The sequence below is a fragment of the Apteryx mantelli genome, unplaced genomic scaffold (assembly GCF_036417845.1).
Source record: "Apteryx mantelli isolate bAptMan1 unplaced genomic scaffold, bAptMan1.hap1 HAP1_SCAFFOLD_40, whole genome shotgun sequence".
In the NCBI taxonomy this organism is placed as follows: domain Eukaryota; kingdom Metazoa; phylum Chordata; class Aves; order Apterygiformes; family Apterygidae; genus Apteryx; species Apteryx mantelli.
Window position 1 is genome coordinate 2,100,331 of NW_027118755.1, and position 17,278 is coordinate 2,117,608.

A 17,278-nucleotide genomic window follows, 5' to 3' on the forward strand; every position below is an offset into this window, starting at 1 on the left:
ATAATGTACACCAGCCCTTTAAATGGTCATTAATATGGTGGGAGGATCAAACAGTGATCCAAGTACGAAGTGTACCCGGGAGTCCTACATTCACAGCTACCTTGTGTGAGTTGGCACCTATTGAACCATGTCTAGATCACATGGGGTTTTACTTTTGTCCTAGTTCTAATCCTGGGCGGGGTTATTGTAACTATCCAAACTCCTATTATTGTGCTTATTGGGGATGTGAAACTATAGCCTCGGATTGGGCCCCAGGAGCAGGGTCGGATAAGTTTATTAAGGTCCAGTGGGGACCTTATGGCTGTACACCTTCCAGTGGAAGGTCTAGTACACGTTCGCGCCCTTATTCGGCTTTTGGCAATCAGGGTAACTGTAAGCACCTGATGATAAACATTACCCGCCCGGAGGACCCAGGATGGTTTTTGGGAAAGACCTGGGGGGTCCGGTACTGGGAACCCAGGACCGATAGGGGAGGATTATTTACCATAAAGAAAGAAAGTGTGCGACCTACTCCTCAAGCGATAGGGCCGAATCTAGTTGTTAAAGGGGTGGAATCAAGAATCAAACCAACGGGGGCGATCATGAATCCAACAAGTATTCCTATGAACCACCCCACCCCGAAAGATACTGTTGTAATCTCAGAAAGTAAAGCCACAGAGAGGGTAGACAATCCTCTGTGGAAGGTTGTGCAAGCAACCTACAAAGTATTAAATGCTACAACCCCTAGTATAACTACCCATTGCTGGTTATGCTACGACATAAGACCCCCTTTTTATGAAGCAATAGGAGTAAATATGACATATACCTTAAGCAATGATTTCGACTCACATTGTCAATGGGAAGATAAGAAGAAGGGGTTGACCATGGAACAAGTTACGGGAATGGGAATGTGTATTGGCAAAGTACCAAAATCAAAAAGAAGGCTGTGTGGGTCTATAACATTGCAAACCTACACCTCCGAAAATGGATGGATTATTCCCACCAAAGCAACTAGATGGATATGCTCAAAAAAGGGCCTAACTCCCTGTGTCTCCCTAAAGGTACTCAGTGGGTCCCCAGAATATTGTATACAAGTGGAAGTAGTTCCAAGGATCTTGTACCATCCAGAAAATGTGATGTACGATCATTGAGACAGCCCTCATCTGGTCCAAGTAAGGAGGGAACCAATCACCGCAATTACTATAGCCACCTTACTGGGCCTCGGGGCAGTAGGAGCGGGAACCGGAATTTCCTCCTTAGTGATGCAACAGCAGAGCCTTAGCACCCTACGGGCGGCTGTGGATGAGGACTTGGAACGAATAGAAAAATCCATTACAGCCTTAGAAAAGTCGTTGACATCGCTATCAGAAGTAGTGTTACAGAACAGGAGAGAGATGGACCTCTTATTTTTGCAACAGGGGAGATTGTGTGCAGCCCTAGGAGAAGAATGTTGTTTTTACGCGGATCATACAGGAGTTGTCAGGGATACTATGGCGAAACTGAGAGAAGGCCTTGAAAGGCGTAAAAAGGAAAGAGAAGCCCAGCAAGGGTGGTATGAATCATGGTTCAGTCGTTCTCCCTGGCTAACAACCTTATTGTCTACAATTGCGGGTCCATTAGCTTTACTAGTACTTGTGTTGACCTTTGGGCCGTGTGTAGTAAATAAAATAATTAACTTAGCAAAAAGCAGACTCGAAGCTGCCCACCTACTGTTGATAAAAAGTCAATATGAACAACTAAATGAAGATGAGAGTAAGCATAACCCTATGCTCTCCCTGGCACAGGAGGCTGTTGCTCGATTTGATGAACAAATTAAAAGGGACCAAAACAAAAAGGGGGGATTGTGATATGTGCTAATTTGTTACATCAAAGTAAGAAACAGCCTTGGGAACAGCCTGGATTGTAAAATGTGCTAATTTGTTACATCAGAGTGAGAAACAGCCTTGGGAACATCTGTGGGAACATCCTACATCCTGTGGTGGGGGCATGTACCCCGCCTGAGATAACTGAGTTGAGCTAGAGAAGCGGCAATGTTAGTTTAGATAGCCTCTTATGGCGATGGCGAGGTCACACAACTGTGAAATATAGCATGACCTCGAAAGTTGTAAAATATGTGCGTGACCTGAGGGTCACCATTCACAATGCAGAGGAAGACTCCAGCGTTTATCCCCACGACCACCAGAGGGCTGAAGAAGACCCCCTAGCAACAGCCAGCGCAACCGCAGAAGTTACGGGAAGTGCCATGTATACCCGGAACTGGAATCGCATATACGGAGACTGTGAGGGGGGGATTGCACGCGCCGTTGGTGGAGCAGGAGGCTCCCCGGCCGCCCAGCGCTGTTTTGCTTACTTGTAACTTGCTCAATTATTCCATTAAATTGGATTTTATGCAAACCAATTGGAGTGGTCGTGTTTGCCTAAAACAAACCCCACCACATCCATGCGGTGAGAAGAGACATGTGAATACACGAATATGCCCCCCCCCCCGTGACTATCCAGACCTATTCCATGCAGGGTAGCCCTGTGTGCAGACTCCCACCCCACACATGCACAAACTTTCCTCTGCCACAACTCTGAAACATCCCCACACGATGTGTGCACACGCCCCTCCCCACCTTTTTCTGCTGTAGCCCCATATGCCCCACAATGGTTCCCTCACCTCCCTGTCCCTACAGCCTCCCATATCAGGTCCTCCCATATGCTCTTGGACCACCATTCACATGCTTCCTCTTCTCTTTCATTCACAACATACTGTATTCTCCACAGCAGGTCTCTCTCACACACCCCTACTGTCCTGACATGGCTCCCAACTGCTCCTCCATGTACATATGCTCCCCAAGTACTTCTCCCCATGCCCCTCATCAACATGCCCAAACCCTCATGCCCCTCTCACTTACAAGTGTGCCACAATCCCCAGATACACCACAGTTCACCCATAAAACCCTCTCCCCAGCCTGTCCCTGTATTCCCCCATGCAAACACATTCCACGTTCCCCTCAGTCATGTTCCCTCTCTCCCACCTTGCACAAGGACATGCACCACTCACACACTGACATGCTCCTCATCCCTCTGACAAGGAAGCCCTGCCCCCCCCCATTCCCCACTCACACCTTGTCTCCTCAATCTTACCTCTCAGAAATGCTCTGTCCCCCATTTTCCTCATACATGGATGCCCCATGCCCTCCATCAGAAACACCCTGTCTCCCATTCCCCTCACATACTGTCGCGTGAAAGGGAGGGAAGGAAGGCCCTTCCTTATCTTTGTAATTTACGTTTGCCTGCCAGAGACCCCTGTTTGAGGACTTTCCCTGAGCCAGTTTCACAAAGTAAAAAGAATAAGTTTATTAAAGTGACAGACAAAACATGTTCGGAATTGCCGTTGATAAATGCACTTGCTGCAACAAATTTTCTTTCTATGAGCTCAAACTAACAATTAAGCGCTCTCAGTAATAATATCCCAGTAACGTCCGACGTTTTTCGGAGGCGCAAGTCTTACCAAAGAGGCATGCATCCCAGTTTGGGGGAGGGGAGAAGGAGGCTCGCTCATCAGCAATCTCCGGTGAACAGGTTGGGGGTTCAGTTTTCTTCCCTTCCTTTCACGTGACAGTAAACTGGTGTAGTTGGCAGGATTGCCATGGATAAACTGCTGCATAAATATAAGCGTGCACCATCCCAGGCAGGGAAAGAATGGGCCCATAAATTTTGGAAAGATGAAGATAAAGTGGTAGAGCAAATAGAGCAGTGTAGAAGCCAGCAAAAGATCAGGAAAGGTAAAGGAAAAGGAATTGTTTGTGCAGTACTGGGGGCTTGCTTATCTTGCGTGCAGAAAGAATATAAAGAGTCCCCTCCCCCTGAAAAAGTTGCAGACGCAGAATATGCCGCTTTAAAATCAGCTAACAAGGTGCTGGAAACCTCACTAGCCTTTGAAAAGGAGAATCAAGAAAAGTTGGGGACACAAGTAGACAGGCTCATGGTTGAAATCCAGAATTTAAAGACAGAAAATAGGGAGCTGAAGGTGCTGCTAGCTGCAGCAGAAAGGCAAGAGAAGCAGCTGCAGGCAAAATTAGACTTACTCCTAAACCAAATGCTATCCACAGTCTCGGCTCAGCAAATTCCTAAACTAGTACACTGCACTGACCCTGAGACCTGGGATGGAGATATCTGGTATGACAATGACGATAATGACGGTTTTCTGGAAAGCTCCAATTGCTATACTCCCCCCCCACCCCGAACCTGTAACAGTACAACCACTGATTAAAACTGAGTTGCAGCTGAGGGACAGGATAACATTCATACTATTGTACGCTCAATCCCTTGGTTCCTGGCGAATTGGTCAAGTTGCAAGAAAAGTACTCTAGACAGCTAGAAGAATCTGAGACCGAATATGTATGACGAGTCTCCCTCATGGCGGGAGATCATATCTTGCTGAGTGAAGGAGAGGCAGAGGGCTACTGGGGCCCCAGAGTATTTCTAACCATCCCTCTAGTTGACCACAACTATTCATTAACTGCCCGAGCTGCCTATTGGGCCAGTGGCATAGACCTGCAGGAGCGAGGGGACCCCCTCATTATTAAGACTACAGGCTTCTCAGACCTTGCTGCATCTGTGCAGAAGGTGACCTGCATACAAGCAATGTATGAGAGGGAGGCGTTAAGGAGATCCCCCATGCTGGCTCCAATCGATCCGGCAAGGTTAACCCCCCTTATTCGTGGTCTCCCTGATAGTCTGAAAACATATGTGGCCAATGCTCAGGATCACATACAAACTGCTCGCACGATGAACGCCGGCGCAGCTGCTGCGCAGCCCCTGCGAGATCAGGTTCATGTGACCTCCTGGAATGAATCTGTGCAAGAAATAATAAATTACGGACACTGTATGGGCTGGATTGAAACTAGGTCTGGAGAACCGACTGAACCTCCCTGGTGGGTCCACCAGGTACGGGCTCAGCCTGACCCCAAACCAAAATTTGACAAGGACCTTTGGCACAGGGCACTGGCAGTGGGAGTGCTGCGGCAGTTACTACACGGCACCCCCACAGCCGACCTTCAGGCTCTGGTACAATCTCTGAGCCGGAGGATTGATGCCCTGCCCATAAGGCATGACTCAGCCCCTGGCAGATTCGAGCCCTCAGCCCTGCAACAGGACCTGATTGACTTACCAGATGCCACGTGAAAAACCTTGCATCCCTGGGGAGGGCAGTGAGCCACCCTGCCCGGTGAGTGCTAGTTCCACAGTGGCTCTTTGATGCTGTCTGCAGCCGCACAGGCGGGAATTGACGGGATGGTACGCGCACTCCCCTTCCAATTCTCCCGCTTGTGGCCGGTGAGGACATTCCCACTCCCTCAGGAATCATGATATACCAATATATTGATGACATACTGGTAGGTGGAGAAAAATATCGAATTAATACTAGATGGATAGTACCCACCTTCTAACATAAATTTCGCCAGCTGGACGACAACCAAGCATCTTTTCTTTATATCTCCACAGGTATTCCACATGCTCGAAAATTGCACCTGGGATCAAGGACTCCCTTACACTGACTGGGAGTGCCCCCAAGGATTACTAATTGTTTGTTGCTGGGTAATTATATTTCTAATGCTTATAATTGTCTGTAGGCCAAAATTGTAATCAAAGCCTCGCTTGCACTATCACTTGTAACATACTGTTAGCATGAACCTAATGTTATACATAGGCCGTGCCGAGAAAATATGCTTGAGCTTAACATCTATATGCTTAATAGGTATAATGATAATCACATGTGTAAACCAAGAGAATAATTGGCACAACAGTATGAGAACTTGTTGTGATCAATTCCCTCATGATTTGAATGATAATCTGATTTTAGCCTTGATAAGGGGCTTTGCAGCAATGCTTAATGAGTCCAGCATCACTGCTTGCCTGCCCCTTCCCAAATCAGTTGAGGATCCCCTGCCTATGGGAATAATTCCAACGGATATAGAAACCAGTCTAGTACGTATCTGGAATCAAAGTGGTCCCACACCATTTGTAAATCCGCATGGCCCACATCAGGCACCACTAACTGTAACACCAACTGGGGCTTTCAATTTCTCAACAATTTCTAAAACTGACTGCACCCTTAGTTGGAACTACACAGAGGAGCCTAATGGCTCAATGAACTGGAACCCAGGCGGCTGGACTACACGTTGTAGTGCATTGCCCTGGGATGCTTTAAATTCATGGTCTTGGGGACGTGCAGCCAACATCCTGCAATATACCCAGCCTGTAAACACGTCTTGGTGCATACAATGGGACGATGGAATGGGCCAGGGATGTCCAAAACAATGCTATGATGCTACACTGGCTGCAGATTGTCCCTATAGTTGCTCTTGGTCCAACCCTGGTAGGGGCTTCATACCCTTTGATCATGGGTCCCCTTTTATTCCCACGTCAAGTGGATCAGCACTGTGGTCTTGCCGAGCGGTGATAAATTGCTCCAACTGGGAACAATACAAGTGGGTAAAGTATTACTGATTGGTTTACACAACCCTAAAAATGGGCTGCCTGTGCCAAAACCACAGTGTGCCCTATGCATACATAGGATCAGAATTCGCGCCCTGCAATGACTGCCGCATCACCTCCGGCAATGCACCAGCAGGCCTAATTTGGGCCTGTAGTGATGGTCACACGTGTACTATCTTATCTACTAGACTGCCTAACCGCCAATGTAGACTAGGTGTCCCCACTTTGTGCCCTGTGTGGAAGAGGACCCCAGTCTAGCCCCACTGGTTTGCTCGCACAAAAAGGGAGCTGGGAGGTAAGGTTGAGGGGTGGTAGGACCTGGGAGCAGCCATCCGAATAGCATGGGGAATGGAAGGATTTGGGGGATTTGGGTCCGCTACAGTACGAACGCGGTTGTGGATAAGTAAATTAGCCTACCAAGCAGAAGTTTTAGCCAACACCACGTGAGACAGCTTGTCCTTCATCAACACACAATTGCAAGCTACGACTAAGATGGCTCTCCAGAATCGCATGGCACTGGACCTGATGTTATTGCACCAAAATGGACTGTGTGGCTACCTCAACCTCTTGAGCATGGACTGCTGTGTATACATCCCAAATGTCACACAGGACCTCAACACCCAACTAGAAACCATATGACAGGTGGCCAAAGATACTCGCAAGCTCTGAGAGTCAATGAACAACAGCCGGCTGTCGAAATTGTTCGGCTGGTTTGGACTCGGTGTCACTGGATGGATCCAAAGCTTGTTACACACTGGGGTTATCCTTGTCATTGTGGTAATATTGTTATGCATTACTGTTAGCTGCCTAAAAACCTTCATAAGCCATGCCCTAGAGTTGCATCCGCTCACCACTTCCTACGCCCCGTTAGTGGAAGTCAGTCCAGAAAAATACGCATCACCCTTCCAGCAAGTTATCGATACACCTGTGACTGAGAGTGGGATGTGAAAGTGGCAGCAGCCATGGGGTGGATGATATGGGATCAAGAGAGAATTCAGGGAGAAAGATAAGGGGGCAGAAAGGAAAAAACAGTACGTGGCAGACAAAACACACCACCCTTTTGCAACATGAGTAACAAACTAGCTGGTGAAGGCCAGACAGCTTGTTTCAGCTGCACGGCGAAGGAGGGAGCGATATGGAGGTATCACAGTCTGCCCCTGACCACAAAGGGTTGCATCCCAAAAACTAATGGCTGCTCAGGGACTAACTGTTGACCTATAGTACCCCTAGCCTCATTATCCCGGACTACCATATTAAAAAACATGCCCTTTGCTGCATAATGATATGTAAATAAGGGGGGCATACCCCCAACAACCGTGCAAATTGCAATCAGGCGAATGAAGTATGTCTGCTGTGCTTCCATATCCCATCTTCAGCAACTATAAAAGAGAAGATAGCTTACTAAAGTTTCTGGAAGGGAAGAAAACTGAACCCCTGACCTGTTCACTGGAGATTGCTGACGAGCGAGCCTCCTTCTCCCCTCCCCCAAGCAGGGATGCATGCCTCTTTGGTAAGACTTTCACCTCCGACAAATGTTGGATGTTACCGGGATAATATATTATTACTGAAAGCGCTTAATTGTTAGTTTGAGCTCATAGAAAGAAAATTTGTGGCAGCAAGTGCATTTATCAATGGCAATTCCAAACCTGTTGTATCTGTCGCTTTAATAAAAATCTTATTCTTTTTACTTTGTGAAACTGACTCAGGGAAAGTCCTCAAACAGGGGTCTCTGGCAGGCAAAAGTAAATTACAAAGATAAGGAAGGGCCTTCCTTCCCTCCCTTTCACGTGACACATACCCATGTGCTTTCCCAGTTCCCCTCACACACAGACATGAACCATTCCCCCAGCACACAGACAAGCCCCACCCTCCATTCACCCCACCACCATGGACATGCATGGTCCCCTTTTCCCTCCACACAAGCGCGCTCCCGCTGGATATGCTCGATCCCCTCATACACAAGGACAAGATTTGTCCCCCCATTTCCCTCACACCCACACACACCTCATCCTCCTTTTCACCTCCAGCAAATGGGGATGCCCTGCCCTGCCCTGCCCTCATACAAGTTTGTGACAAAAAATATTCAAACTTCAGTCCCTGGGAAAATCATGGAACGAGGCCTCTTGGAACACATTTCTAGACACATTAAGAATAACAAGCTAGTTTGGAACAATCGGCATGGATTTACCAAGCATAAATCATGCCTGACCAACCTGATAGCCTTCTATGATGACATGCTTAGATTTACGGATGCAGGAAGAGCAATAGGTGTCATCTACCTTGACTTTAGCAAGCCTTTCAACACTGTCTCCCACAACACAGTCTCTTCTTGTATTCAAGTTAGGACATTACAGTCTGGATAGGTGGGCAACTTAACTGGTAAAAAACCTGGTTGCATGATGGCACTCAGAGGGTCATGGTTAGTGGGTTGTACTCTACTTGGAAGCCAGTAATGAGTGGAGTACTGCAGGGGGTTATCTGGGGACCTGTCCTCCTTTACATCTTTATCAGTGATCTGGAGGAGGTCATGGAATGCACTCTTCTCAAGGGCAGCCAGTCAATATGCTTAAGGGCAGAGCTGCCATTCTGAAGGACCAGGAGAGGCTAGAGGAATGGGCAACAGGAACCTTATGAAATGCAACAAAGACAAACACAGAGTCCTGTGCCTGGAAAGGCAGCACCCCTTGCAACGGCACAGGCTGGGGACTTACTCACTGAGCAGCAGCTCTTTGAGGAAGGACCTGGAGATCCTAGTGGACAGCAAGGTTAACGACAGCCAGCAGTGTGCCAGGAAGTGAAGAAGGCCAACAGCACGCTGGGCTGTATGAAGAGGGGCATAGCCAGTCGATCAAGGAAAGTGATTATTTCCCTTTATTCAATACCTGTTAGACCACATGAAGGATACTGTGCCCAGTTTTGACCCCCTGATACAAGAAAGGCATTGATCAGCTGGAGCAAATTCAGCAGAGGGGCACTGAGATGGCCAGGGAGCTGCAATACCTGTCCCATGGGCAGAGGCTGAGGCAACTAGGCTTGTTCATCCTGGAGAACGGGCAGCTTGAGTGGGGGGATCTGATAACAGTCATCCAGCGCTTTCAGGAAAGTCTTGAGAAGAACAGAGCCAGGCTTTCCACAGTGATGCGTGGTGGGAGGATGATAGACAGTGGTCATAAGTTGAAACCAGAGAGCTTCCAACTGGATATAAGGAGAAACTTTTTCAACGTGAGAACAGTCAGGTACTGGAACAAGTTTCTCAGAGAGGTTGTGAAGTCTCCATCCTCAGAGGTTTCCAAGACCAACACTGATGTTCTTCATCTTCTTGTGTGAGTGCTTCAGCAAAGTGCTCTAAGTTCCTGGAAAGGCTGGCTTGGCTGAGGCCAGTGGTAAATGCAACCATGCTCTGGAAGGGGACGATGGTTGGGATGCTAAGCACAGTGCAGATTTGCACCTTGAGGACAGCAGTAGTGGATCCTTTTGCTGCAAGACCCTGGAGTCCCAAGAGGCATCCACAGGGAGGCAATACCTGATGGCATAGAAGTCATCACTGACGTCCCTGTGGCTGGACCTGGGTCTTTATATACACAAGCCTAGAAGGACGGCTAGCCACTGCACTGCATGGAGAAGGAGGTGTAGGCTTTTTCTTGGGCTGGAGCAAACATGTCAGGATGTGTCCTGCTTTGTGTGGGTCCCTTCTGCTAGCCTTCCTCCCTCATTCCTCTCACACCACCTCCCTGCTTCCTAGGTCTGGGCCAGCCCTGTCTGTTCTTAGAAACCAGACTGCTTCAGCTTTCCTTACCAATGTTTGGTCTCTCTCATAATTCTCCCTCTTACTTCAGCTTCCTTCCCAGCCCCTTGCTACACAACACAACAACGGCTTCTTCATTGACACGGTTCATCTGTAAATCTACTAGTGACTTTTCTGCCTGATGCTACTCCTTTAATCACTCACTCTGTCTCTCTCTTTTCTCTTCTCTCTCTCTCTCTCTTCTCTAAGGACAAGAAAGGGCATACAAGTCATGGGGAGGATTCTTGTGTGTAGTGAGAACACCTGCGGAAGATCTGGCGAGGAGTCAGTGACTGGCAGAGTGCGTGGTAGCAGGCCCAGCGTGTGGAACTACACACTGACCAAATTCCCATCAGGGCCAGGCATGCATATTCCATTTTGTCAACAATGTCCAGCTGCTTCCCAGGCAGGAGCTACTCAAGGTTAGCACGGCTGAGCTAAGGAAATAGTTCTAGTAGATTTAAGGAGCCCTTAGGAACGAGTCGAGTCCCGCCTGGACATCTGACTCCTGCATCCGACCCGTGCCTCCAGCAGCCTCCCATTGGCAACCCCTCCTCGCAGTTCCTGGGGCTCCCCATGCAGCTTGTAGTGTAAGTCCTTTATTAAACCTATCCTGTTTAACCCCTCATGAACCTTGAGTGTCTCTTTCCACCAGTATCCGACCCTCTCTTGCCCACCTTGCAGTCACATTGTGATATCCAGGAAGCCTTAATACAATCTCGGTGGATATGGATGCCCATATCAATGTAACAGCACTGATGTCCATGGAAGCATTCACAGGTGACTGGCAGGATGGTATTCCAGGCACTGAGGTCTTGTTGCACTGTGCCATTGTGAGAATGGAAACACCTCACCACGTGAAGGTGCTTGCTTACAGGCACTTATGTGCAGCAGGAGTCAGGGGCTGTAAACACCTTTGGCATCCCGAGGGCATCAATGGTTGTCAAGCTGAATTATGCTCAGGTGCTAGGACCTCTGAAACAACACTGCATTCCTGCTTCTAGAGCTGATTTGAGTTTCTGAATGATTCTAATAAATTCCCGTTTGCCTTCATGCGTATCATATCCATTCGTACCACCGACTAGCAACAAGCACCTGTATATAACTAAAATATTCACTCAGAAATGGTCTCATGTATGTTATCAGAGGTTGTATGCTAAAGTTTTGAATGAGAATCTACAGAGAAATGCTTAGATATCACCAGAGTAATCCTAAAACCTTTTCATAGCCTTAATCATCTTGGCAACCCTGTGCACAGAAGAGCACTGAGAACAATGTTTCCAGTACAAGTGTTCAGGTAATGGACTGAGTCATGGGTATGAGATCTTATATCAGCTTCATCTCTGAAGTATACATATTCTGAAAATGCTCCCTGAATGTGTGTGTCTACTATTGCATTATCGGGTGCTATTTTTAGGTATTTGAGGTCTTAAAAAATACATATATCTCCCTCTTTAGAAGTAAAAAGAAAGAAAGAAAGAAAGAAAGAGAGAAAGAAGGAAAAAGAAAGACGGAAAAAGTAAGGACTATAAAGAGAGCAAAAGATGTTAAGTCAGAGACAGAAGTCACCTGTGTAGTTGTATCAGGTCCAATGAAGCCATGATACCTATTCAACTTATTATACTTGGGAATTTCAAAAAGATGTAACAAACTTGTTGGAAATTCCCCATTAAAACTGTTACTCTTTCTGAGAATTAGGTGTTATAGACTTTCACATCTCAATTTCTTTCTTTTTTTTTTTTTTGATTCTACACCTTCCTCCTGCTTATGAGAGCTTGCTGTACAAATAATCATTACCCATATTAACAGGATGTGGCTAGAAGAAGAGGAAAACTGACTGTTATTTTATCAGTGATCAGTTCAACTCCCCACAGCATCATTAGATTTCTGTGTCCCTGAAACGCTATGCCTTGATGTTTTCAGAACTGAAGTCCCATAAGATTCAGAGGCTTGATCCCAAGAGGAGTTATCAGAGAGACAGAAATTTTCCTTTGCTGGAAATAAATGTGATTTTTTCAGTGGCAGAGAGTACTCTATAAAGGTTTTCTGACTCCACTGAACAGCCAGAACTCATCCTCTTTGAAAGCAGTGTATTATCTGTGATCCACTATAGTACTATAGTTCTTTCAGCTTTGGGAGAGATGCAGTCTATTCAGCTAGGAATTGGAATGAAGAAACCATATTAGAGGACCCTTTTTTGATATAGAAAAGGAAAACCTGCAGGATTTCAGAGTAATCTTCATGTAAACATTAGGTAACCAACCTTCCTTCCTCCCTTCCTCCCTTCCTTCCTGCCTGCCTGCCTGCCTGCCTGCCTGCCTGTCTTTCTTCCTCATTATTTTCTTTGCTTGCTGTTCTCAAAAAAGCCATTCCTTTCAGTGAGCTGATACACAGGTGGCACTTCCAGCATCAGTATTGTCCATCTAGGTTACAACAGTTCCAGTATTTGTTGAAACAGCTGGGGTGGGAAATCAAGGAATTCTTTTGTTTCCCCTTTCAGACTCAGTATCTGATCTTTTCCATTTAAGAGGCAGCATCAGCTGATGATGCATCTTATGGAAGAGGATTCTGGGAAATGGATGCAGCAGCTCAGGACAGAAAGATAGGAAGTTACTGCCAAGTTATTCTCTCTTTCCCTGCAGGGATGGATAACCAGACAGAGGTGAGGAAGTTCATCCTCCTTGGCCTAAGCAATGTCCAAGGGCTACAGAAATTCCTGTTCATGCTGTTCTTACTGCTGTACCTGTCTACCCTGCTGGGGAATATGGCAATCATGATTGTGGTGGTATGTGAACCCCGGCTACACACCCCAATGTACTTTTTCCTCTGCAACCTCTCCTGCCTGGATATTTTCTTCTCCACAGTTACCGTGCCCAAGATGCTGGCTGGGTTCCTCTCAGGGCACCAGGGCATTTCTTACACTGGCTGCCTAAGCCAGCTCCACTTCTCCTACTTCGTGGGAAGCAGCGAAGCTTTGCTTCTGGCTGTCATGGCCTATGACCGCTTTGTGGCCATCTGCAACCCCCTGCGCTACACCCTGATCATGAGCCCACGGGCCTGCCTGCAGCTGGCTGTAGGCACTTGGACTACTGGCTTCCTTCATGCTCTGATGCACACAGTCATGACCTCCCGACTCCATTTCTGTGGCCCCAACCACATCCAGCACTACTTCTGTGACATCAAGCCCGTGGTGAGACTGGCCTGCAGTAGCAGCCAGCTCAACCTGAACCTTCTCAACACCATCACAGGGAGTCTTGCGATAGGCCCCTTTGTCTTCATACTCTTTTCTTACCTTTACATTTTTTCCTTCCTCCGACTGAAAGTCCAGTCCAAGGAGGGAAGGAGGAAAGCCTTCTCCACTTGCATCTCCCATCTCACAGTAGTGGCCTTATTCTATGTCCCTGTTATTTTTAACTATGTGCCACCTTCCTTAGAGAATTCACCCCGCTGGACAATGATAGCCACCGTTATGTATAATGTTGTCACGCCAGTCCTCAATCCTTTGATCTACACCCTGAGGAATGTGGAGGTGAAACGTGCTCTAAAGAGAAGACTTTTCACCAGAGAGTTACTAGCACAGAAAATGTTCTGCCTTGCAGCTTGTGTGGGGTAGTAGGCAATGGACAATGCAATCAGAGGAGCTTTTGACTCAAGAATGTGTTGTGCAGAAATCTGCTTTTCACTGCCAACAGCCTGGGTCCCTTCAGAAACACCCTACCTACTGGATATGGTCTCATCTCTCCTACCTTGGGCAGTAGCAGTGCTAATTAGCATTAGCAGCTCCAGAGAGTAATGCTTCAATAAAAACACCTTTATTTGAGTGATTTACCTGCAAAGTCACTTGATTTTTCTTTTTTTTTTTCTTTTTCTTTTTGGCAGCTGAATCCCACCCCCAGTCAGAGCTGTCAAGAGAAGTCAGGGCATGATTCATCTTATCCTAGAGCCGATAGACAGGGAGGGATTCAGTTGTTTCTGTGGGATTCAGTTGGCCACATACAGACGTGTATGTCATGCCACTTGAAATACTCTAGGTATCTCAGCTGGTGTCTCTCTGCTGCTCCAAAAAGGCATAGGTCTCCCATAGGCGCTATGCCAGATCTACCAGCCCTGTATGGATGTCAGATATCCTAGGGCCTCTGAGATGGTACTAGACACCCTTGCGTAGGCAACTTCATTTGCCAGTAACTCACATAATACATTGTGTCTCTTAATATGGACATTCTCTACAGCACGGTAACAATATGGGAGCAAGTTTTGCTCTCCACCAAACAATGCCTGACGATCTTTTTTAGGGTCTGCCCTCTTCCTCTAGCCAGGAATTCCCTGGTAGCATTTACATTGGCTCATAATTACAACACAGTTACAAGCTTCCTATGGGGAATGCCTCTATAACTTTACTGCCCAGCATTACTGATAGTGTCAGTTCCAAAGTTTGAAATACCACAACCTTGACAATGTAGCTTGGAGCATTTCACAAATTCCTCCTTCCTCCAGTTCTGTAGACTTGGAAAGATAACTTTTTGGAGCGGGATCTCCCATTCTAAGACCATCTTGCCCTCTTCACGTGTGACTGGGATCACTTTGATCACTCTTTTATCCAAAATCGATGGTCTCTCATGTTTGCCACACTCAGCTGCCACCCACAGTCTCTCAAAACCTTTATCAATACCTTCCTTTAGCTCTGCAGATCAAATAATTCAGTATTGGGAGTGGGTAATTCTATGCAGCCTACCAGCCTGCACATCTGGGATCAAACCAGCCAGCTGAGTGATCCCCAAGACACTGTCTTTAGTATTTGGGCAGAACGTAGAATCATAGGTACAGGCAGGAAGATGTAACGAGCCTTTAGCTGCTGACTGAATACTCAGGTCAAGCCTGTGGAGGTACACCATGGTCCATGAGATAGATTGACTTTGTGATTGTTTAACCCTTCAGGATATTGACTTTCTGCAGTAGTTTTAAAGGTGCCTTTCCAATCCACCTTAACCAGGACTCACGTTTTTTCTTGCAGCTCGAGTCTTCATATCCCATTTGTGAGTGCTGTTAAGATCTAGGTGGAGAGACAAGGGTGAGTGGACTGGGCCCAGAAACTGGAGTCAGACCTCAGGCGATAACAGCTCCTGTGTCTGTGGTGCCAGTAACTGTGGCAAGAGAGGGTCCTAGCATCAGTCACCGGAGCAGGACCGTGGGTTGTTGGGCCAGTGTACTCAAATATCAGCTACTGAGGGTGGCCAGGGTGAGTGGAGTGAGGGTCTCAGTGTCAGCAGCTGGAGCAGGGATCACAGGTCATAGTGCCCATGTACCTTGGCCATAGCTGCAGGGGGAGGGGGACAGAGTGTCTGCATTTTCCCCTAACCTGGTATGAGTGTGTGTGTGTCTGAGATACACACTCAGCCTCACTACTGGTTGAATTTGCAAAGAGGAGAGCAGCAGCTGTGCTTGGGCTGGAGAGGCCTCCCCTCGGTGCACCAGGCTGGGCTCCAGTGCCCAGAAAGGAATCCTTGGGTCCCAGAGCCTGCTGGAGGCAGCGGCTTTATAACATCCCGCAACAAAATTACAATTTTGTAAGGGGGTGGGGCACAGAAAGTTGACTAGTGCATTGGAGATACCATTATGTCAATCAGATACCATTATGTCAATATCTAAAGAACCACATGGCCAAGACACAGTTACTAGTTGAAGCAACATTGTTCACTCATGCAAGCTTCATAATAGAATCCTTTGCCTATTTGCTAATCCCAATCACAAAGACCTTGCCAAGAGGCAATAAGATTTTGCACCCGGTAGAAGACTAAAAAATATAATTCTGAGTAATACAGCCAAAAACATTGATTTTTTTGTTCTCCACTCTGGAAACTGGCCAGCGTCTTGGGCGTGACAGTGGAACATTGGCAGATTTCCCAAGCAGAAGTACATGGGTTATGAAAGTGCTAATCAGCCACAAACAGCACAATGATGAGGCTGTTCCCAGACATGGTCACAATGTAAATCATGAGGAAGACTAGAAAGAGCGGTATTGACATTTGTAAAGGTTTCCAAATGCCAGTAGGATGATTCTCCTGACCTGGTTTTAATGTCCTCATTCATTTTTTGTCACGAATTGCACCTAGAAAAATGAATAACAGATTAAAAATCAGGAAAAAAGCATTAATGGGAGTAGTTCTACATGTATTCTGTGTTTGAAACACACTGTGGTGTGTTTCATTCAGTGAAGATCAAAACTAAAGAGGAAAAATTTCTGCCCTCTTTTAAGACTCATTTTAAAAGAGGTATTTGATGGGGGTGATGGAAGAGTGTGAATTGTCCTCAAGGTGTTTCTCCTTTTGCACTTACTGCAGGAAGGGTTTTTATGATTAGGTTCAGAAGAGCAGACCCTCACTCCAGCAGGAGTCAGGAGACTGACTCCTGAAGGATCCATCTCCCTTACCTTCAGACATCTCCAATACACACTCCCACAGCTGGTGTTGTTTCAGGTTCATTTTTCAAATGAAAGAGGACTTGCCGCCTGCCTAGACACACTTTTCTTGTGACACCTGAGATGCCATACACTATCTCCAGGGGCTGGTAAGTACAACACAAGGCAGACCCTTGGCTTGTGGAGCAGAAAGTGGAGGTCAGACAGAAAACCTGGGGGCCTCCCTGATGGTAAAAGATTCCTATGTGTGGACAAATAAATTGAGCCATAGATTTCCATGTACTGTAACAGGAGCTTTGGAGGGATAGCTCACATGTGTGCACATATCCTGTAGACACATAAATGCAGATAGGTGAAGCTGGTTGTAAAGCCCACCCCTACCTCAGGAGATGAATCACACCTGAGATATGACCAGTTCTATCCATTACCTGCACAAAGGCAATGCAAGTTTTGGTATAGATATCTATACGCTAGAAATCTGATTTTGGGTGGATGAATCTCCCATCTAAGACTGCAGAAAATAAATACAGTCTTCTTTTTGAGCATTTAGCTACCACGTAACTTACATTACAGCAGTGTTAACACTTTGGTGTTCTACACACAAAACAGTAGAAGAA

At 46.8% G+C, this 17,278-nt stretch overlaps 1 protein-coding gene across 1 annotated transcript; it reads left to right on the top strand.

The window, feature by feature from the left end:
- Positions 1 to 12,890: 12,890 nt before the first annotated feature.
- LOC136996452 (olfactory receptor 12D2-like) lies at positions 12,891 to 13,859 on the top strand. The gene has a single exon (XM_067317374.1). It carries the CDS (start codon positions 12,891 to 12,893, stop codon positions 13,857 to 13,859), a length of 969 nt encoding a protein of 322 aa, XP_067173475.1.
- Positions 13,860 to 17,278: the final 3,419 nt, after the last annotated feature.

What these genes read in the sequence shown, in the direction of transcription:
- LOC136996452 (XM_067317374.1), top strand. Translation starts at nt 12,891, where the DNA reads ATGGATAACCAGACAGAGGTGAGGAAGTTCATCCTCCTTGGCCTAAGC.